The sequence below is a fragment of the Dromiciops gliroides genome, chromosome 3 (genome assembly GCF_019393635.1).
Source record: "Dromiciops gliroides isolate mDroGli1 chromosome 3, mDroGli1.pri, whole genome shotgun sequence".
NCBI lineage: Eukaryota > Metazoa > Chordata > Mammalia > Microbiotheria > Microbiotheriidae > Dromiciops > Dromiciops gliroides.
In genome coordinates, this window is record NC_057863.1 from 171,498,834 (window position 1) to 171,523,462 (window position 24,629).

Sequence of the window (24,629 nt, forward strand, 5' to 3'; positions counted from 1 at the left end):
AAGATTCGGATGCAGGTGCTTTGACTCCAGGGGTAATTTCTTTTATCCTAAATGACATCTTTTTGTGTATATTGCCAGGAATAGAGCAAAGAAATTTTTTGAAAACCCAGAATACCAACAAATATAAACTGCTAACCAGTTTCACAAAACTATTTACCCTCCAAAATAAATCATTACTATTTGTTTTTTTCTGTATTAATCAGACATTTCCCTGATTTTTTTTTACAGGTATAAGGCCTTGGCTGATACATTGCCGGGAGAGAAAAAGAAGCTGTCAGCTGAGGAGAAATGTCATCTTGTGCTTCAACAGTGTAAATTACAAGGCTGGCAGGTTTGTGACCTATAGGCAACTAAAATATCAGTTTAAGGTTTTAAATAAGTGACCTGAGTTACTTCTGTTGCAGTAATCTGCCCTAGTGTCATTGGCAAAAAGAGATCCTTTTGATGTGTTGGGTATGGGAGAGACCTTAAATGTATTCCTTGGAAATGAATCAGTCTGTTTGATTTACTGATTTTAGCTATACAGTACACTGTTAACAGCAATCAGGTAGCTAGCAGAGGAAAATCAAAGGGCTCCATTTTGTGTATGAGGCCGAAGTTAGGAGAGTACAATTAAGCTTGCATGGTTCTCCTCTGAACTTTATTGCTAAAAGCCCTTCCAGCATACAACAAAATTAGCAGAAGGTCTAGAAGCAAATCCCACGTAAATTAGCTTTGGTTTATTGACTCTGACTCACAAAAGTGTTCCTTAAAATTACATCTAATTCCTATTAGTGTTTTGTCTAGACTTTGTACTCAATTCTGTCTTGATTTGCACCCACCTCAGATTGAGGCCATTGACCTTTGACCTCATTTGATGGCAAAAGCTTTAGGGAAGGAAGAATTTAGCTATATTCTATGATTGTTACTCTGTACGTAGCATCTTAGGAATAGGAGATGCATGGGATATGGAAATGAACTTGAAAGATTTTCTCAATAAGAGTCTAAGATAGCTTTGAGGAAGGAAGAAAAGGGAGCAACAGATAGTCAAAATGCCATCAATTAAAATAGGAGTTTATGAAAAGAAGCTTGATGTAAGTACTATGAAAAGTGCAAAGAGCACTGGAATTAGATGAGGGAGACTGACCTTTATGACCTTGGGGAAGTAATTAAACTTCTCTTGCCTGTAGTTTCCTCATCTTTAAAAATGAAAGATTGGGCTTGGTGAACTTCCCTTACATCCCTAAATGTATGAGTTCATTATAGTATCTAGTATAATTAGAGAAAAAAATAATCCTTAATACTGATAGTTTAATGATCTCTAAAGTTGCCTTTACTTTCCAGTGTGGTGCAAGGATCAAATGGCATAATACAAGTAAAGTTCTTTGTCAACCTTAAAACTCTGTATAAATCTGATCTATTATTAGAATTACATTCTTCTAATAGAAGTTTGATATACCTCAGCAAGAAATGATCCTGAGACAAGTTCCTCTCCCACTTTTGTTCTTTCATGCCTAGTGTTTGGGGAACTGTTACACTGGTAGATAAAAATTATTTGTTTTCTGGTCATTGAACACAAATAACTTCATTATTATCATAGTTATTGAAATAGTTAACATTATTATTATTATTATTAATGCTTCATACTTTATGGTTTATAAAGTGGCTTTTGGGGGGGTAGTTTAGTGAATAGAATGTTTGCAAATTCTTTGCAGTTTGGTAACACAGTCAATAGAGAATTGGACATGGAATCAGGAAGACCTGAGTTTAAGTCTGTCATTTTACTACCTGTGTGACACTGGGAAAGTCATTTAAGCTCTATCTACCTTAATTTCACTTATCTATAAAATGGGAATAATAAAAATACTTGCCTCTTAGGGTTCTTTTAATAGTATGTTTTTCCAATTACATGTAAAGACAATTTTTACCATACAGTTTTTGAAAGATTTGAGTTGCAAATTTTTCTCCCTCCCTCCTGCCCTCTCCTCCCCAAGACAGCAAGCAATATTATATAGATTATACATATGCAATAATGTAAAATATATTGCCTTGGGGCAGCTAGGTGGCACAGTGGATAAAACACCAGCCCTGGATTCAGGAGGATCTGAGTTCAAATCCGGCCTCAGACACTTGACACTTACTACCTGTGTGACCATGGACAAGTCACTTAACCCTCATTGCCCTGAAAAGAAAAATACATACATACATTTACATATATACATACATATATATGTATGTGTGTGTATTTTTATTTGTATATATGTATGCATATATGTATATATACATATATCTATATATATAGCCATATTAGTCATGTTGTGAAAAAAGAAACAGAACAAAAGTTAAAAAAACAAAAAAGTAAAAATACTATGGTTTGATCTTTATTCAGACTCCATCAGTTCTTTCTCTGGATATGGATAGCATTTTCCATCAATGATTCTTTTGAAATTCATTGTATCACTGAGAACAGCTAAGTCAATCACAGCTGATCATCGAACAGTGTTAGTGTTAGTGTGGACAATATTCTCCTGGTCTGCTCACTTCCTTCAGCATCCGTTCATGTAAATCTTTCCAGTTTTTTCTGCTCATCATTTCTTATAGCACAATAGTATTCCATTACATTGATATACTACAGCCTGTTCAGCCATTCCCCAATTGATGGGTATCTCCTCAATTTCTAATTCTTTGCTGCCACAAAAATTGCTCCTATAAATATTTTTGTACATGTGGGTCCTTTTTCTTTTTTATGATGTCTTTCTCAGGGTTCTTTTGAGAATTAAAAAATGAAATAACATTTGTAAAGTGCCTTGAAGTCCTAAAGCAATTCTTAAAAATTATTTCACTTAAGAAAAAGTAGTGCTAATAGAGGGAAAATGGCAGAAAAAATGCCAGCCTTCAAAATCAGAAATAATTTAAATTAAAATCAAATGACTAAAATAAATATCTGGAGTAAATAAAACAATGTTTGATTGAAATTTGATGTCCATAATTTTACAATCCTTAAAGGCAAATCAGTTATCTTCAGAAAACGAAGGTTTTTAATTGAAGTTTATAGCGTGCAAAAGATTTGAATTTGGAAGGTTGGTACAGTTAGGAGAAGCATAAGTAAAAGCTAATTGATGAGGCAGCAAAAGAGGACGGAGTTTGAGAAAGTGAACTGAACATATGGCTGAGGATTGCTGCAGAAGAGGCTGAAGGAGTCTTCAGATATAGATAAAAAATGGAGGAGAAACAAGATTGATAGTAACACACTAATCCCTCTGTGACACAGAAGCAAGAATCTAGATTTTGGAGCACAAGTGAGTAATAGTTTAATTGTCTGCACTACCTAATCCCTTTCTTCGTTATCTCTTTTTGACTAATCATGGAATCTGAACCTTAAATAACAGTCTGAGGGAGGAAGCTCCCACAGTCAGTAGTTGTCATGGATGCACAGCCCTACCAGAGGAATGTATAAAAAAGGAACGCCAAAGGGAGGAATTACTAACATAGGGTGATGTCAGCTAACAAAGCTGTGGTGGGGGGTGGGGGTGGAGGAAGAGGATGTCATCGCTATGAACAGAATCACAATCAGTGACATAAGATGTGGGATTCTAATAAAGAACCCTTTTAACCAACTAGGGAGCTAGCAATAATTCCTTCAACTGAATCATTGCTAGAATAAAAAGAAGTCATTTGAGAGGAGCTCGTGAATAAGTTAAAACTGAACCCGCCTCCTTGCTACTTCCTTCCGCGCTCTCACCCTTCAAACAACCCTCCCTCGCCCCTGCACCCATTCCCAGGCAAGAGAGTACTAGAAGAAAGGTGTAGTTTTTAACCGACACAATTGAAATCTGAAATGTAGAAGACAGGAAAATCTAAAATAAATACTCTACTGAGGAAATGTCAGTCAGTGTACTCGATGCCTGACCAATTATAAAGTCACTCTGAAACCTACCTATATAATGCGATGATAATAATAATAATAATAATGCAGAAATCATAGCCAGAGCAAACCTGGCTGATCAAATGGTGCGCTGGGGGGGGGGGGAGAATCATTTCCATTCTGTCTCTGCATGTGGCTCAGTTACCTGGAATTACATTTGATGCTATCATTAAATCCAAGTTGGATTCGGTACTCTGTAAAAGAGAATCAAGATAAGACATAGAGAATGGTGATTTTTATCTCATTTGTACATCTGATTTGCTGGCTATTTTCATTCTTAAGGCTGGAAGGCATGAAAACCCAAACCCAGAACTAGTCACACTGTTTTTCTTCCAGAAAGGAAGTTCTCCTGGCTACAGTGACAGATGTGTGTCTGATGAACAGCTAACTGGAGTTGCCATATCATTCCTGAACGATAAGCCCTTCAGATTTGTGGCTTATTAAGGGAAGATGAATGTTTGCCATTTTTCCTTGATTCCTAATTTAGGAGGAATTTCTTTCTCTGTAGTTTTTCAGAGGAGTTCTTGGGGGTAATTGAAAGTGTTTGTGAATGGGTGAGAGTGTCTGTGTCTGCCTGTGAGTGTTTGCATGTCTGTGTGCATGTGTGTGTGTGTGTGTGTGTGTGTGTGTGTGTGCACGTTAGTATGTGAGCATGAGAGGGATTGGTTTAAAATTGCAGTTTTATGCAGTTATCCAGTGCAGTGAAGCAGCTTGAGAAACTTCCTTTAATTATCACTTGGCATAGGTTGAACTCTTAAAGTATTAATTTAACCCTCAGTATCTTGTTTCGAAGCCCTCTTCCACCTTTCATGGACACTTGCTTACTAGTTACTCCTTACATACAAGATTCCATTTCCTGCCACCAGGCCTTTCTATGCCCCTGTTGCCTAGAATGCTCTTACTCCTCAGCAAGAACTTTTAGTTAACCTGACTTCCTTCAAATCTCAGCTCAAACCCAACTTCTGTTAGAGACTTTCCCTGGGCCCTCCACATTCTAGTAGATTCCCTTCTGACATTACCTCCTAAAAAATCTGTATATGTGGGGGCAGCTAGGTGGCACAGTGGATAAAGCACCGGCCCTGGATTCAGGAGTACCTGAGTTCAAATCCGGCCTCAGACACTTGACACTTACTAGCTGTGTGACCTTGGCCAAGTCACTTAACCCCCATTGACCCACCAGAAACAAAAAAAGAAAAAAAAATCTGTATATGCCGTCAGTGAACCTACCTATTTACACATTGTCTCTTCCACTTGAATATGAGCTCCTTGAGGCCAAAGACAGTCTTTGTGCATTTCTTTGTATCTTCAATGCTTAGCAGAGTGGCCAGAACATAGAAATCACATACAATAATGCTTTTTAGTTGATTGAAAAGCCTTTCCCCGCCTTTCTTGATTGAAAATTGGTACTCTACCTTAACTGGCCACAAGAATTTGAACTCCATGAATGTCATTCATTTACTTAAATGTTTTCTCAGTCCTAAAGGCTACTGCTGAGTATTCAAAATTCCTTAGCATTTATGACAGAAAACAGTGACATCTTTATTTTTCATCACTGTTGTTGTGTAGTGTCTTATCTTTCAGCCTCCTCTGTGCTTCATCAAAGTCTTTGGTTTGAGGCTATATGGATAACAACCGATTCCACATGCTTTCTATTTTCACCTCCATCCCTTTATATTAAGTTTTCAAGGCATTCCTTTTATTTGAATAATAGGAACTATAAGATGGATAATGCATGAGTTGCTTCATTAAAAGTTAACATATGGATCATTCCATGAATACAAAAAAATCAATATTTTTTAAAGTTAACATATGGGATCATGGAATCCTTCAGTTCTAAATAATTCTCATTATACTCTCTTTTGCTAAGTTCTGTTTCCATTTCTGATTTTATGTCTATGATTCTTTTGAAAAACAAGAAAGGTTGCTCCTTTCCTTCATAAATTAATCTCAGTTAGAACTGTACTGAACTACTGCTACAAGACATGTTAGCTATATGACCTTCATAAGATAGAAGTTAATTAAGTCAAAAAGTCAAATCACCTATCCCACTTAAAATAAATGTGAAGATGCTATCTAGACCTAAATATGTTTGCCAGGTGAGAACACTTCTCTATTTAATCACTCAGCCATAAGTTTTAGATCAAATGCAAAAAAATGCCCTTGAAAACCATTGGATGAATTATAATAGTATTGACTAGAAAGAGTGTTGTGATTGGTTGAAGACATTGGGTTCCACCTCCTATTTCATTTACAAAATAACAGACTAATTCAGAACACATGTTTTTGAGAATCTGCTGACATACCAGAAACCTCTAGCCAAGTCACTGAGAAGTGGCTGGTGGGTACTGGGAGGAGATAAGCCCCTTATCATTCTTGAGTTCAGTTTCTCTTCCACCATATCTCCCAACTTCATGTCCAGAAAAGGATCTTGGGACCTTTGAAGTCATTTAAGATATTGAATTTCCTGTCAGCATCCTAGAAGCCTTCCCAGGACAACTGCCAATAGTTTATACGTTGGGTATCAAGGACAGACTTGATGCTTTCTACTTTGAGACTTTTCTGCCTTCTCCATTATGTGTCTATTGGGTATCCTTCTTGCCCCTATTTTCATCTTCCATGTGTTGTCTTCCCTCATTAGATTAGAAGCTACTGGCAAACAAAAACTCTTTTTTCATGTTTGTATCTCTATCTTAGTGTAGTGAATTGTGCATAACAGGCATTTAATAAATGTTTGTTGACTGACAGATAAATTCAGTGTTTTTCAAGCAAAAAAGTTGCATTACAACTATAGGCAATATCTCAAGGACTATAGCTTGTTTGTTTTGTGGCTGGGCAATGAGGATTAAGTGACTTACCCAGGGTCACACAGCTAGTAAGTGTCAAGTGTCTGAGACTGCATTTGAACTCAGGTCCTCCTGAATCCAGGGCTGGTGCTTTATCCACTGTGCCAGCTAGCTGTCCCCTCAAAGACTATAGCTAAAGGACTTCCAGGAATTGGGAATTTCATTCTTTGGCAATTATGCTTTAACTTGAGTTTACTTTGCCCTTTACTCTGTATATGGCTACAAAAGACTGTCAAAGACCTTGATTGGGTTGTTGGCCTGTTTCTCCTATGATTGTCAGTTAATATTACCAAATCAACCAACCAGAGTTAGTTCTTAGAAACTTTTATTGTAATGTGATAGTGAGAGAGTCACTTTCCTCAGGGCTACCTTTGAATTTTGAGAGGAGAAATAGTTGGAAATGTTATGGGGAACCAGCCTGCTGGTGCAAGTCAGGGTTAATATACAGTGCTTTGATCTGAGTCAATATCTGCATTTAGGTCTAAGTGCTTTGTACCCATTGTTGTACTCTACATATGAAACAAATTTGAGAATGAATGTTGGAGCCTCTATATTTTACTAATTGATCCTATAAAAGAATATAATACCATAAAAATGGACGTAGGGTCTAGCAATTACTAAACAAGTTTTCAGTTCATTTAAGTTATATAAATTTGGGCCAGTTACTTAAACCTCAAAAAGTTTCCGTGTTCTACAAAATGAGGAAGTTGGACGACTAGGTGGTTTCTAAGGTTCACTCCAGCCATAATTCCTGCATTCCTTTCATGTATGCCTTTTCCTATAGTGTGTTTTCCTTTAACAACAGCCCCATTCAAACATCTCCCCCTCAAAAAAGAGGACTTTTATAAACATTTCATAGTTTTAAATACTTCTGTACACTGGTTTCAGGGATGAACTAAGTAAAAGAATGAATAGTAAAGGCATTTTTCAATACTGAACACTCAGGGTAAATTTTGCATATGGTATGGTTTTGATAGCACTTTTAAAGTGAAGTTGTTTAGTTAATAAATGTATCGATACTCTTATTTATTAATAACTATAATTGATAAATTTATTTATTTGTAAATTTAATTAATAAAATACCTATTGCAATCTTCCCATGTAACCTTTCTACTAATCCATAAGATAATCATTTGCATTTTCAGGGGAAAAAAATTGAGATTTTTTTTAGGTGTCATGAATATGTAATTTTTGAACATGCTGGTTAGGATTTGGATTAAAATTGATTTAAAAAGCTAAATTTGACTTCTGCAGATTTTCTGTTCATTGGCCTTTAATTAGATTTTGGAATAAATCTTTCTAAGATTAAATATATGTTTACAAATATCTTGTCATTTAAAAAATATATATTCTCATGTCATCAGATATGCATAGAAAGGTATGATACCTTTGCTTGGGGAGGTATGAGGGCTTCCATACTCTTGCTTAGTCAGACCTTAGCTAGAGAATCTTATTAACTCTGGGCACAACATTTTCAGAAGAAGAATGATAAGCTAGGGAGGGACAAAGGAAGCTAAGAACCAGAGTGAAAAACTTCAAATTCAGGCCATATGAGGAGTCACTGAAGAAGCTGAGGAAAAGAGACATGAAAGTTGTGTTTCTACTTTTGAAGGACTATATTATGAAAGAAGGATGAGATTTGTTCTGGTTGGTCCCAGAGAATAGAACTAGGGACAACAGGTAGACATTGAGAAGAGGGAAATGTAGGCTTGATTTAAGGAAAAACTTCTCCCAAAAGAAATGCGCTGCCTTGGGAGGTAGTAAGTAGGTCAAGGAAAGGCAAAATGGTCACCTTTTAGTTAAGTTACTAAGGGAATAATAATTTAGATATGGATTGGATGCAATGGACTTTAGGGACCATGTCCTTCAAACTGAGATTTTTTTTTTCATTTCAGGTATTATCATTCCTGTTTGACACATGAAAATATTTAAGGAGGAAAAATTAAGGCACTTAGTAATCAGAAGATGAATCTTGTATAAAACCCAAGGAATATAAATCGCAACTGTTTCTCCATAGTGACTAGAACATTGTCTTTTTTCCCCTTTTATAGTCACAGCATGGTACAGGTTTAGTGCTGGATTTGGAGTCATCAGAACGGTGCTCAAATACCAGTTCAGCAACATGTGACATTGGCCAGGTGACTTCATCTTTCTAGGCCTGTTTTTCCATTTCTAAAATGATGAGTTAGGTAAATAAAGCATTCGTTAAGCTTTGTGACAGGCACTTTGCTGAGCACTGGGAATACAAATAAAAGCAAAAAAAAAACCCCAATACATTTTAGTAGAGAAAGACAGCACGTAAAGACAAGCTAAAAAGCTTGAATTGGAGCTGGCATAGGATGATGGAGATTCAGAGAGAAAATCACCAATTATAGTAAGAGACTGTAGAGGTGGAAACATTGCCCAAGAGAAGATGTTTGCTGGACAGTTATTTGGTGATATCTGGGATCTTTTCAAGAATAAATCTATGAATGAATGAATGAATGAATGAATGAACAAATGAATGAATGAAGCTCATTTTACAAGTGCTCTAATAAGGAAAATCATTTTGATTATGCAATTTTTAAATTCTTCAACCTTTCCTTGTGATGCTTTTAGAATTGATTCTCATATGTATATATTGATATAGAGAAAAAATATTCTTTTAATTTATATGGAGGCCAAATGAACATATGTGTTTGCTAAAAAGTCTGAAAACTATGTTGAATGATTGCAACACTAAAATTATGTTGAATTATTTTAACACTATAAGGGGTTTGCCATGAAAACTGTATAGCACATTGCCTGTTCCACACCCCAAACCTTAACTTTATAGAACAATCTTCCATTCACTTCCCCCCATGCATTAGAAATATCAAATGAAATATCTATATCCAGTCTAGTACTCACAAGCATTTTTTAACAAACATAACATTATTTGAAGAAGAGTCTTTTTGCGTACAATCAGAGATGGTAAGGTTTAGAGACAGTGAATATTTCTTGTCAATAGCCAGTGGTCTGTGATGGCGTATTTTAAAAGGAGCAAAGAGAAAATGAAAGCCTATCAAGTTTATTTTATTTTTCACTTGTGTAATTCTTGGAGGGCAATCCGTATTTTTTTCTTAAAGTTCGGGTGATCCTCAAATCTTAGTCCCCATTTATGTCGCTGAAACTAAGTAAGCTGTATGATAGTAACACAATAGAATGAAAAAAACAAACAAGAAAACACTGAAAATGAAAAAAAAGAAAAACTGAATGCCAGGTTGCTACCAGTACTGAAGATACAGGACTCAATATTTATTAATATAAGCCAGTTTAAATTCAGACCACCAGATATTTAGTTAAACAACTAACTAATAAGTATTAATTTGTCAGGTGTTTTCAAAGGAGTCATTTATTCCCATATATCCATTTTTTCAGCTAATTTTGGTATAGATTATCATCCACTATAAGGTAGCTCTTTATGAATGTTATGTTCCAAATAATGTCTTTAAAAATAATTGCTAGGACTGCTAGGTGTCACAGTGGATAAAGTACCAGCCTTGGAGAGTCAGGAGGACCTAAGTTCAAATCTGGCCTCAGGTGCTTATTAGCTGTTTGAAGTGGGCAAGTCACTTAACCCTCATTACCTCCAAAAAACAGTAATAATAATTGCTGCCTTAATTTACAATAGCCTTAAAAATATTCTAAACAACATTTATGGTTACATTCTTTTGATCACTGTCATTTACATAAAACAAAAATCTTTTTAGTTAATATGAAATGGGAAAATTAGGAAAATGATTTCTTAAACATTATATGTGAATTATCTATATATGCTATGTAGTCATTTGAATTTACAATATTCATTTAAGGCTGTTTACATGGGTGGCCAACATGGAAATACAATAATACTCTGAGTGTTTCCCATAAAAGGAAAGAGGAGCTTGGTGATGTTTTCCCATTTTTAAGATGGATCCAAACAGATGAGTTTATTTTACCTGTAAAGAGACATATATGATATCTCTCTTTTTCTCTGGTGAAAAATAATATATAACCTGCAAAATATGCTATCTCAAAATAATACTATCCTAACTGTAAGATGTGGAAGTTGAAGCATATACTTCAATTTTATAGTTTGAAAGGTTACTTTAGAGATCCTATGATTCAGCTCCATGAATCCAAAATATTTAAGGGATTTCCTTAAGGTCACTTGTATAAAGGTGGCATTAGAATGAAGATTTCATATTTATCAATTTATCAATTTATTTTTCTTTGACCTACAAAAATGGGACTATTAATCATTGGAATTTATATAGTGCTTGAAACTCTTTGAACTACTTTCTTCCTAACAACTGTTTGAAGTAGGTAGTTAACACCCTTGTTTTTTAGATGTAGAAAATGAAGCTCTGACTTTCCCCTGGTCATGAAGTAATTGTTTGAGCCAGAACTTGAACCTAGATCTCTTGACTGCAAATCTAGAATTATAATCCATACACTACACAACCTCTCAGTAATCGAAAACAAACACACACACACACACACACACACACACACACACAACATAATTCAAAACCAAGACCCAATGTACTGCTAACTATTTTGTTGTTGATCACTCATTTCGTTTGTGTCTGACTTTTTCTGACCTCATTTGGGGTTTTCTTGGCAAAGATACTGGCATTGTTTGCTATTTCCTTTTACAGCACTTTTTATAGATAAGAAAACTGACTTGCCCAGGGTAACACAGATACTAAGTATACTGCAGCTATACATTCTTTCTAGGTTATAGGCTCCTTAGGATTATAATTTTATGGAAGGAAGGGATCTTATAGGTCATCTAATCCAGAGCTTCTTAAACTTTTTTCCACTTGCAACCTCTTTTCACCTGAGAAATTTTTCTTTGACCCTGAGTATATAGGTATATAAAATAGATATTTATAACCTTTTATTGTTGTCAATTTTTTTTATTTTCCAACATTCAGTTGCACAATCCCATATGGGATCCCAACCCACAATTTAAGAAACTAAAATCTACACAGTGACAGCAACATTGTATGATGAACTGTGATAGACTTAGCTCTTCTCAGCAATACAATGATCCAAAACAATTCCAAAAGATTCATGATAGAAAATGTTCTCCACATCCAGAAAAAGAATTATGGAGTTTGTATGCAAATCAAAGTATACATTTTTCACTTGTTTTTGTTTGTTTCTTCTTTCTTGTTGTTTTCCCATTTGTTCTTATTCTCTCACAATATGACTAATGTGGAAATATGTTTAACATGATTGTAATGTATAACCTATATCAGATTGCTTACTGGCTGAGTGGGGAAGGAAGGGAGAGAGGGAGAAAATATGGAACTCAAAATCTTACAAAAATACATGTTAAAAAACAAATGTTAAAAACTATCTTTACACATAGTAGGAAAAAATAAAATAATATTTTTTTTTAAATAAAGCTAAGATCTAATCCAACCTCCCTCCTTTTGAAGATTAGGAAAGTGAAGTATAGAGAGGCTAATAGCCTGCCCAATATTAGCCATATTGTAAACAGCAAAGCTACTCAGGTCCTCTAACTCCAAATGCAACGCTGAAAAAAAGTGATCTAAAAAATCCTCCCCTTCTTCTTTATAAGTACTTTTCAAGAAGAGTTCAGTGTTGATTATGTGAAATTCTAAAAGACATATTCTCTTAGGAATTCTCATGGTGAGTACTAAGAAATGCAAGATTAACATTTATCACACCTACAAATGAACCCAGTAGGATGAAGGATTTATTATTATATAGGTCTTAGAGTAGTATAAAAAAGATAGTAAAAATGAGAACAAAATAATATTAAAAGTTTTCTGAGTACCGTTCTTACCACTTTCAAGATAAAACAATTGTTTTAGGGCTGTTAGTTCTTATTAGTGCAATAAATTAACAGTTTATGGTCTTTGTTTTATCACTGAAGTAACACTTCAACCTTTCTTCATAAATCAGTGGAAGGTACAAACTAGAAAATAGACTATAAAAATCATTGGCTGTCATGTATTCTCTTTTCTTTCTCTGCAGCTGGTGATGTTGAAAATATTTAAATATTAGGAATCTAGGCATGTCTGGGGATGTGGTGCACATTCTAACCAGTTGTTGCTCATTTTATTTGGGGGAAAAACAGATGTAGCTTTATTATTCCTTGAAAATTTTGGAACATGTTAATGCTTCAGTATTTGTAAAGCACACATGTGAAGACTTCTTCTGAAAGAAATGCTTCTCTATGTACAGCTAACAGTTTTTGGTCAACCAAAAAGTCAGAGATGGGATTTCAGTCACAAGGCCTGTCAGCTCACTTCCATATCCCACTTATATCAGTAGCATCACATTATCACAATTCCAAATCATAGAATGTAGCACTGTCAATAAGAACAATTCAATGAGCATGCATGAGATAGAGAGTGCAGTAAAGTCTTCTTGATGTACCATCCAAAGACCCAGAGCAGTTAAATAATTGAGAATTATTCCACACTTGACTTTTATGAAAAAGAGACAAATGGCACATAAATGAGAGTCTGTTTAGAATTGATTTTTAAAAGCAACTTGCTGTACTTACTATAAAGTTAAATGAGGTTCTACACATTGCCCTCGGCCTTCCATAGCAAGCATAGCAAAGATAACTGGTGCTCATGAGTCAGCATGATGGAAGAGAAGGAACACAACACCACTGGGTTCAAAACCCAGTTATACTACTTACTACTTATATAACTTTAAATCCCTTTGCCCTGCTGGGGCTTTTTTTCCATCTACCAAGTGAGAAATTTAGACTATATGGGCTATAAAAATCCCTCCAAAACTTTTTGTGAATCAAAGATCATTAACTACAAAGATTTATTAAGTATGTGCTATATGTAAACCTCTTTGCATTTTACAGGGGATGGAATGAAATGTGATATGGTCCCTGCCTTTAAGAGCCTTTGAATAATTCTGGGGAAATGGAACATACATAGATAACTTACATTACAAAGGCAACAGCAATGGCTAGAATTTATATAGATACCATGTTTCCTATGTAATGTTAAAAACATCATCATCATCATCATCATAGCTAAAAATTCATAGAGCTTTAAAATTTGCCAAGCGCTTTACAAATATTGTTTCATTTTATACTCCCAATAACTGTAGGATGTAGGTGTTATTATTATCCCCATGGCACAGATGAGGAAACTGAGGCTGAAAGTGGTTAAGTGACTTGCCCAGCATCATATAACTAGTAAGTGTCTAGAGTAGGTTTCAACTCAGTTCTTCCTGACCCCAGGTCCAGTGCTTAAACTATTAGGCTTCCTTTAAAATAACTCGAACAGGCACTAAGTGTTACAAGAGTGGAGAGGAGGGTGATGATTTCTGAGAACCACAGAAGTCATGAAAGATATCTTAGAAGGATCAACACTGAAACCTGGCCTTAAGAGGAAGGTAGGATTTAGTCAACTGCAGGGAGTCAGGTACATGTATATGTGGTGGGATAGAATGTATTAGCTGGCCTTTCTTATGTGTACACTGGGAGCAAAGGTTGGAAAGCTAAGTAGAGGTCAGATATTGAAGAGCCTTGACTATCTTGCTGACTATTATCATGACACAAGGAAAGGTCCTAAAAAACCTTTTGAAATAACAGAGAAAAAAATGATTATATCAAGTCTCCTGAAACTTTTAGTTGATTTTATTGTGTTCTCGTTTGAATTTTGTTCATCCAAGAAATATTTATTAAGCATCTAATATGTCAGGTAGTATTATTTTCTGGTGACACAAAAACACAATGATCCCTCTCTCTCACCCTTGGAACTGCTATTCTGTTAAAATACAAAGTCCCTTGCGAGATAAATAGGAAGTCAATTTTTTATAGTTCTTTAGTTCTAAATATTTTATAACACAAACCACTTAGCTTAGGAAGACCATATAAGAAAAGCCATCCATGTCATATTATACTCATTTCATAAGGAAAGGAAGGATTAGCATTATTGGATCTGTTATTTATTTGGAGTGGGGAGGGAATGCTGGAGCATAGGGGAATGAACTTGTGCTTTCATTAACATAGAGTACACTTGGTATGGAAACTCTGCCTAGGTGAACTACAGAGATCATCATTTTTTTTTCCTGTAACTTACAATAGTACAGGGTTGCTTGAGGCTTGGGAAGCTAAGTGACTTACCCAGCCTTACACAGCTAGTATGTAGCAGATGCAAGAGTTGGATCCAGACTTTCCCTACTTAAATGACAGTCTTCTATCTACTACATCATGCTGCCTCTAAATTAAGAGATGCCACCCAGTCATGTGACTAGTAGATGACAGAAGCAAGACTCAAACCAATGTGTCTTGATGCCAAGTCCAGGATCCTTTTCCTTCTACCACTCTGATAGAATATTGCAAACAACCAGAATAGGTTGTTTATTTGTGCACCCAAAATAGGAAATTAGTAAGAACTTTTGCATTACTGCACCATTCTGGATGATTCTTACTTTATCAAATGGTATATGGAGTCACAAAAGACAATTCATTGCCATGAATTGATAATGAGAAAGAACCAGCACAGCAGGCATAGGTAGGTTCCAAAAATAAATAAAAATACACACGCATGCAAGCGCGAGCATGTGCGCGAGCACGCGCGCGCACACACACGCACACACACGCAAATGCAATAAATTCCATTGGCTCCCTATTACATCCAGAATCAAATGTAAAATCCTCTCTTTGGCATTTAAATCCTTTCCCACACTGCACTTTTTTCTAGCAGTATAGTTATACTTTAATGATACTTATACTATACGCCCTCTTACTTATTCAGTGACAGACCAGTACTTCAAGATACCTCAAATTTCACTTTCTGTAAGAGGCCTTTGTCAGTCTTCCCCTATTGTTAGCACCCTTCCCTCAGAGATTACTTCCCATGTACAATGTATATGTCATATATATTATATATATATGCATTCTTTTTGCATGTTATCTCCTACATTCAAATGTAAGTTTCTTGAGAGAATGAAAATTTTGACTTCCTTTTTATCCCCAGGGCTTAGCACAGTGCATGGAGGATAATTATTAGCACATAGTAAATGTGTGTCTACTGACATGTTGAGTAATAAAGTACAGAGGCTGAAATACTATGTAATTGTTGAAAAATCTAAAGATACAATGGCCAATTCAATATTACAGATTTTTAAAGAGGATAATAATTGCTCAGAAAGTAAAATTTTAATCAGTATCATTTCAGAAGGAAAACACTTTCAATGAACAGAAAACAGAAATTGTTGTAAAATGTGTCAAGCTACTCATGTTCATATATGCCATGGGGAGAGGGACGTATGTTAATAATGTGGGGTTTGGAATGGGAAGTGTAGAAACTCCTTCCAGTGACATATACCAACAATAAATCTGTAACTTCCAGTTTTAGAGAGTTGCCAGGGTAATGAGGAATTAATTGCCCTGCCAAGGACCAATCATCCAGTCTGTTTGATTTTAGTTTGTTTGTTTAGTTTTGTTTTGTGGGGCAATGAAGGTTAAGTGGCATACACAAAGTCACACAACTAGTAAGTGTCAAGTGTCTGAAGCTCAATTTGAATTCAGGTCCTCCTGAATTCACAGCTGGTGTTTTATCCACTGTGCCACCTAACTGCTCCTACTCCTCCAGTTTGTATCAGAACTAGAAATTGAACCAATGACTTCTTTTCCTCAAGATAGGGCCTATATACATTATTCTATATGGCCTATCATATTAAGCTTAAATTAGGAATGTTAATATATATCTTTGAGGTAGGTTTAATTACTGCTTAGTTTCAGAGATTCAGAAATGGGAAAATTAAGGATCTTTCTAAAGGCAAATTTAACAAAGGCAATTTTCCCATTGTTTGCCCCCATGGTAGATCAATGATATTTTAAATTAGTGGATCTTCCACTTCATTTGTAGTATAATATTATTTTATATAAATTAACTACATATTATAGATATGCACTGTCCAATGAAGTAATATCATAATGGTCTAAAAATCACAAATTGAGGAATCAAGTAGCAAGCTGCAATGAGTTTTCTGTCTGCTTCCCCTCCCTCTTGACTAGATTTTACAGTTCTAGGTAAGAAGGCCTCATTTTAAAACCTACAATTATAATATTTAATTTAACCCAAACCACCTTCTTTGGAAACTGAAGAATGTTTTACTACAGTAGGCATTTGTGGATAATTATCTTTCCTAATTTGAAATCACACTTCAGGAATATCTAGACTATTGACGCAAAATAGAAACACTAGTTTAAGTAGAATTCTCTTTCAAGAATTCTGGAGCAAATTTATTTTATTTTATTTTTTTAATTAAAAAAATAAAATTAAAAAAAAGAATTCTGGAGAAAGGATATTAAGAGGCAATCAAAAAAAAAGAATGTTTTCCATCATTTTATAAAACTATGAAGATTTGAGAGGTTGAAACACCTGATACTGAAATTTATACAAAATATTATGTTTAGAAGATAATCATTTTCACTTGATGAATTTGTATCCAAAAAAATGAATGAATAAGGAAAAATAATTCAGCATGTAGGATGGGAACTTTTAGTAGATTGGCTCTTTTCTATATCTTTGGGATTTTTTGGTTGGTTGGCTGGTTTTGGTTATTTTTGGTGAGGCAATTGGGGTTAAGTGACTTGCTCAGGGTCACACATCTACTAAGTGTTAAGGGTCTGAGGCCAGATTTGAACTCAGGTCCTCCTGAATCCAGGACCGGTGCTCTATCCACTGTACCACCTAACTGCCCCTCTATAACTTTGTTTTAAAGAAAATAAGAAGTTCAGATGGATGTTCTTCAAGACAAAGTTGAGGTGGGCTATTTCAAATAAAGCAAGCATTGATAAAGTGCCTACTCTTTGCCCAGAACTATGCTAGATTCTGGAGATCCAAAGATGGATGTGGGGAATGGGAAAAGATATGAGGAGCATAGAGATTAGAGAAAGAAGAAATTGTCTAATAGAAAAAATTTAAAAGGCAACAGTAGGTATTTGTTCTTTACAAAGGGAAAGGAAGTACAGTCTTTTTAAGGAAAAGAGTGACATTGCCAGATCAGCATAAAAGAAAACAAATTTAGCAGGAGAAAACTGCATATACCAAAGAGAAACACATAGTAAAAATGAGCATGTCATTGAAACCTTGGCTTGTAAAATGCTATTTTATTTATCTGAGTACAGATTGGCACTGGTAGGCACTTTTCACAAACTTGCCTATTTTTCTCATGTTAAAAATTATACTGAACAAATATGCATTTGCATTGGCATCTCAAAGTCATCCACAATGAGAATATGGAATGAAAAGACCGTTTTTAAACTGTAGGGGATGATAAAAGAATTACTTTAAGTCATCAGAAGGACAATGTCTTTAAAAAAGTTAATTTGGGGGCAGCTAGGTGGAGTGGTGGATATAGTGCCAGCCTTGGATTCAGGAGGACCTGAGTTCAAATCTGGCCTCAGACACATGACATTTACTAGCTGTGTGATTCTGGGCAAGTCACTTAACCCTCATTGCCCCACAAAAACAAAAAACAAAAAAAAAAGTTACTTTATCAATAAAGGAATGAAGTGCATGTTTCTTTCCCCTTAAAATATCTAAAGTTTTGGGGGGCAGCTAGGTGGCAACAGTGGATAAAGTACCGGTCCTGGATTCAGGAGGACCTGAGTTCAAATCCAGCCTCAGACACTTGACTCTTACTAGCTATGTGACCCTGGGCAAGTCACTTAACCCCCATTGCCCTGCAAAAATAAATTCTAAAGTTCCAGGAACATGTTTCTAATTTTCTAATTAAAATTCATTTTATGGAATATAGATGACACCAATCACTATTACCCTGAAAAATCCAGCTCAGTGAGATTCTTTATAAAGGTAAAGAAATGTCTAATATGAGTGGCTACTATATTGTAAGTGTTACACACCTTGAAAAACAAGAAGTATTTGAAGATGGTCTCTGCTTTCAACCTAGTTAAATGCTAGTTAGTAAGAAAAGACATACATATTTGGAAATTCAAATAGTGTCAAGTAAATAACTTGAAGGCAACAGTGAAATAAACAACTTGAAGGCAATGTATGATTAGTGACGGATCTTTGTCAGACTTCCTCAAGTAGGTGAGGAGTAAGCTTTGAAGAACAGATAGGCTTTGGACACTCAGAGAGTATGGACAAAATAACGGAATTGAGTATATGATACACTAATCTGTAAAATAAATACATTTTTTGAACATAGCCAATGTGGAAATTTATTTTGTTTGTCTAACCTTATGTGATACAGAGGTCCTTCCTTCCTTCCATCTTCCTTGCTTCTATCTTTCCTTCATTTGTTTGCTTATTACTTCCTTCTTTCATTCCCTCATTTCTTTCTTCCCTGCCTCCTTTATTCTTATATACTATGTTTTTTGTTGGTTTTTTGCGGGGCAATGAATCCAGGGCCGGTGCTTTATCCACTGTGCCACCTAGCCGCCCCGCCTCCTTTATTCTTTTTTTCATCCTTCCTTCTCAATGAAGCTATTTCTGATTCCCCATGAAACCCATCACCCTCTTTCCCATAATCTACCTTTTATTTATTTTTTAAGAAGCCTGTATATAGAATATATACAACAATATGTATCCATTATCTCCTTTGGTAAAGTCTTAAAGATTTTGAGGACAGGGGGTTTCACTTGGCCGGTGGGGGGGGGGCAATGACAGTTAAGTGTCTTTATCAACATACATTAATTATAATAAGCATGTATTTAGTGCTTATTATGCACCAACCACTGTATTGTGACATTTTAAATCCCTGTAGTCAAATAGTTTCAATTCTACTGAGGGGAAATCACTTGTTAAATGAAAAACATGTGTAAAAATAAATACGAAAGGTATAAAAATAAATATAAAATAATTGCAGGGAGATAGAAGAACTAATATTTGATCAGGTTAGGGAAAGCCTAAAGCAAGAATGGAGGATAGCAAAGACAATAGGTATGGTTCAATAGAATCAAGTGAAAGAGGAAAAAATGGAGGCACAGTTCTATCCAGTTTACTCAATGGCTTCAGCCATAAAATTGGGAAGAAATGTAGAATGATAGCTAGTGGATATGTGAGAAGCAAGTGGACTTTTTGTTTTATTTTGGTTTTTATTATAAAGGGAAGCGAGGTGCATATTTGTAGACACTGGGGAAGGAGCTAATAGGTAGAAAAAAATGAAGAATAGTAAGACAGTAGGAATGATAGATAAGAAAATCCTGATCTGAAGAAGATAGGATGCAATGGCATCAGCAGTACATGTAGAGGCATTTGCCTTAGCAAGATGAAAGTCCAATTCTTACTCTAATACAAAGCTAAAGAAAGAAATCTGGGGAAGACATCCGAGTGATGAAAGAGTGGCAGAGGGAGCTCTTGGAAGAAGGTCTTAAAGAAGGGAAATATAGGTATAGTAGATTCCAGCTACTACCACAGTCATATTCCTGATATAAGACCAACTATTATCTCTTCCTTCTTCTCCAGTCATTCACCTTGGGAGTCTCACAGAACTCCTTCCATAGCCCTCGAAAGTCTCTGCACTCATGTCATAAGGCTGATCTCAAGGTAGTTTCATCTCTTCACAAACTGGGAAGAACTACAAGTCCCAGGGGGTTTGTGGCCATTCACCATCTTATGAGAGGCTGTTATATTTGTAGGCTTCAAAAAAAGGTGTCAGTGGAACATCTAGAGATTAACGAAGAGCAAAAGACAGCAAATAATCTATAGGACAAGCTTCCAGAAATTAGAGGGGTAGCAAGCAGAGTGCGAGTAGAAGATTTAACTTTAGCAAAGGAAAAAGCCTACCTCTTCTTCCAACTAAATGTTGATTGAATTTAATCTAAATACTGAAGTGGCTTTTTTAGGAAGATTAATGATTTGACACAGGATTTACAAATGAATCAGAAGGGAAAAGCAAAAGTCAGGAAGTCCAGTTTAGAGGGTTTTGCAATTTAAGGCAATGAGGCTTGGAACAACATGGCAGCAGTAGAAGGGAATGGAAGGGGTAAATGATGATTATATAATGAAGGAATAACCAACAAGACAGCCAGATCTGATGTCCTATTAGTCTATGATTCTGAAAGAAGGAAATATTCTTTTGTTTCCAGATTTCACCTGCGGTCCCTGCAAACTCTAAATCTCTCATCCCATGATCTCAGTCTCCTCACCAGAGACATGTCACTGTCTCTTCTTATAGAAATAATTGGTAATTTTCAAATACTTGTCATTTTTATTCAGTTAATAAATACCTCTCCTGCAAAAATACTTGAAACCACTGCAACATTTCATCTGCCTATTTCGTTTTCCAGTATATTTTCTTCTTTCTTACATTTCCATAGCTTTTACACATATCAACTATATTTTTAAAATTTTCCTGTAATCTAATTTCTATCTAAGATTACTACCCTTTTCACCTCAAACCACTCTTCCACAATAATACATGCACACACGTGCATACATGCACACAGAATCCCTCATATAGAAACACTGTTTAATTTGTTGTGGCCTAAAAGCAATGAGTAAACATTATCTATTAAATACCTAGTATACAACAGATACTATGCTAAGAAATCAAGGGTATAACATGAGGAATATAGGATTCAAGTCAGGCAACCTATTTCCAGCATTGTCACAAAAAAAAAAAAGTGTGATCTTAGCTAATATCTTTAGGGCCATTTTTACCATCTAATATTAGAGAGGGGGGAGATTTTGAAATAGATTATATCTAAGACCTTTTTCACTAAAAATCTAAGCTAGATTTTCTTGTTTCCTCCCATATGCAGATGATAAATCCCATTAGTCTGTCATTAAATCATGATGGCACATTTCCCTACAGATGCCTTACTATAATTTCAAAATAACTTTTAGTCATTTTCTTTTCAGAGCAGACTCATTCTCTATCCCCTATGAGCAACTGAAAAGCTTTGTGTCATTTTAATTGGGGTGTCATTTCTTTTTAAAATTAGTCATGTGACTAAACTCATTTAATTTATCAGCATGGGAAATAATTACCCATTATTATTCTTTAATGGAAATAGATTAATAAATATTTTACCTATAGGATACAAATAATCCATATGCTCTTTGGGAATATTGAAAAGTCTGGTGATTTTTTAAAAAAATCTGAGTATGTATTCTAAAAGAAAAACTGTAACTTGGGATATCATAATTTTCCTATAGAAATCAATATTGGAAGATGGCATTTTTTACAATATTGACTTTTTTCACCAGTTTCATTAATACTCAGAGAGAATGTGTGTCATTGTATAAAATATCATTAGATTATAAGTTTAGTTTATTTTTCTTTTATGAGAAGCTATTTTGAAAGTACTGCCAGAAACACATAGCTCTCCCACAAATTGTCTTTGGAAAAAAAAAAAACAACTAAAGAACTGCTTCACAGATTCCCTTGACACCTACTAAGTATGAGCTAATACAGCCTCCATGACACCTACACACCATCTCAACATCCATTGCAGCATTTGGAATGCCTGTACTTCCACATCCTACACCTTTGTATGAAAAAAATACTGAAAACTGTTACAGTAATTGAAGCTTTGGAAGTCATCAATGACACTTTTGCTTAATCTTTTAAAATCTGTCACTTTGGGGTAAGAGAAAAAAACATTTAAAAACCCTAATGGTTTTCTAATAAAAATAGCTATGACTGTAATTCACAGATGGTTTACTTTTACAGGAGTCAGAATGACATTAACATTTCAATCTAAGCTAAGAACACTGTGTCGCCCAGGGAGTGCTAAGCAGAGAGTGGCTCAGTAGGAGAACATTTTAACCTTTCTTCTCTTCTGGCAAGAAATATCCTTTGATTAGAGAACACAACCCAAATCGAGGCCGGCAATGATATCCAAATTTGGCCTGATATCAGAATCCTATCTCAGATCCATTTGATTTGATATAGAACATTCAATACCTTTTACCATAATCACTTTACATAAGTACATTACAGAGAGTGAAGGCAAAATGACCAACCCTTCTGTCAATTGATTCAACTCAGAGTTAACATAAGTCCCTGGAAATTTAGAAATCATCTAATCTTGTTTGTTTCCAAGACATGGGAAGCTCATTAAATGGGCATTGCCAGTTAGAAACTGAGCATCAATAATAGTCATATGCCTTCTGTGGATGAAGATGGATTCTCTAGCTTGATTTCTTAGGAGGCACTCTGTAATGCTAATTTTATTCTACAACATTATACAAAATGTCTATGATCACAGTAAAATATCAAGTAAAAACTTTGTTTGCCTTGCCTACCATAAATTATTTGACATTGTTATAACCTTGGTGATCAAATAATAAGAATTAATATAGAGTTCTTTCAGCAAGCATTTAGGTAGTATCTACAATGTCTATAACACTATTCTAGATAAAGTAAAGATCTGAGAGGCAATGATAACTAAGATATCACCCCTAACTTCAAATAGTTTACTAGTATAGTAATAGTGGTTATCAGTGACAATTCTATTTTAAGTAGCAGTTGCAAAGGAGTTCATATTCATTCTATTAGACTTTGATTCCATTGATACAATGACTAGGTCTTCTACCAAATTTATACTCTTCTCCTGAATGTATTTGTAGATTTTGGCCAGCATCCATGTACAGAAGATGCTTAATTAACATTATGCATCTTGTTACCAAATCTATTTTTGTTCATCCTAACATTTTCAATTACCATCATTCTCATTTTACAGATGAGAAAACTGAGGCTCAGAAAGGATAAATAACGTATTTATTTTCACACAACTAGTAAACAGTGCATCCAGAATGTAATTGAGGCATTCTAATTCCTAGTATACTGTTCTTCTAACACTGTCATGTTACATCATGCTATCAGAGAACAGTGCACAAAAATCAAATTAGAATGTAAAAGTAAAATAATAATATATGTGCACAACATTAGAATACAGAAGAGGGATATCATGGGTTCATAGACTTAGAACTGGAAAGGACTTTAGAGATCATAGCTCAACCTGATCATTTGGAAGCTGAGAAAACTGAGACACAGAGAGGTTAAATGACATTCCCCAAGGTCACACAGACAATAAGTCACAGAGGTGAGACTTAAACCCAAGATCCTCTAAGTAAATTAAATATGTTAGATATTTCTCAGCTTTGCCTATTATTCAAAGTGTTACCACCCAATGAGGAACTAAGTATTTATTGGTTATGTGTTTATTCACTAAACCAAAACATAGATCTTTCAAATGTTTGATCATATCAAACATCCAAGTATTTTCAAAGACCTCAAACCAAATTTAATAGTGATATTTGATAGTGACTTCAAAATTTGTAAAGGGACTTTGCCTCATACCCTTCCACTATGTTATATGAAACTATTTTCTTTTATGAGCATACTCCTCTTTATCTTCATAGTTTCCCTGATCACCTCTCTGGACAGTTTAACAGTAACTGAAAGCTATTTTCCAATAAATCAATCAATAACCACCTTTATTTCCTATCCTATCCCATAAAGGTAACCCTTTCATTAATTCCCCTTGCTTCAATAAGAGACAAGATAGGACCAATAATCTATTTGTTCTCCAGGTCCACTTCCAGACTATTTATCCACAATGATTTGATTTTCTAAGATATTTCATAAGGCCACCTTGTCCATTTACTTGATTGCATTGTTTTTTGCCCTTCATAACTTATTTCTAGCTTCACCAATGACCCATCAACCCAACTTCCATTTTCTTCTACATCTCTCATCTTTCTATCATTATAGACAATTTCTCTGACTCTAGATATTTATTTATGTCTTCTTCAACAAAGAAAATAGCTATATAGAAAATAAACTCATCCTTTGAAAGAAGATGGAAGAGTATGAGCAGTATCACCTAAATGAAAGAGTGAAAAGAAGTGAAAGAAAAAATAACTTAAGTAAATCTTGGT

The 24,629-nt window shown here is 35.0% G+C and overlaps 1 protein-coding gene across 1 annotated transcript in view; it reads left to right on the forward strand.

Moving 5' to 3' along the window:
* MYO16 (myosin XVI) overlaps positions 1-24,629 on the forward strand; it is a 746,727-nt gene that overhangs the window by 604,775 nt on the left and 117,323 nt on the right. The window contains 1 exon segment of the mRNA XM_043997806.1: positions 229-331. Coding sequence (XP_043853741.1) covers positions 229-331 — 103 coding nt within the window.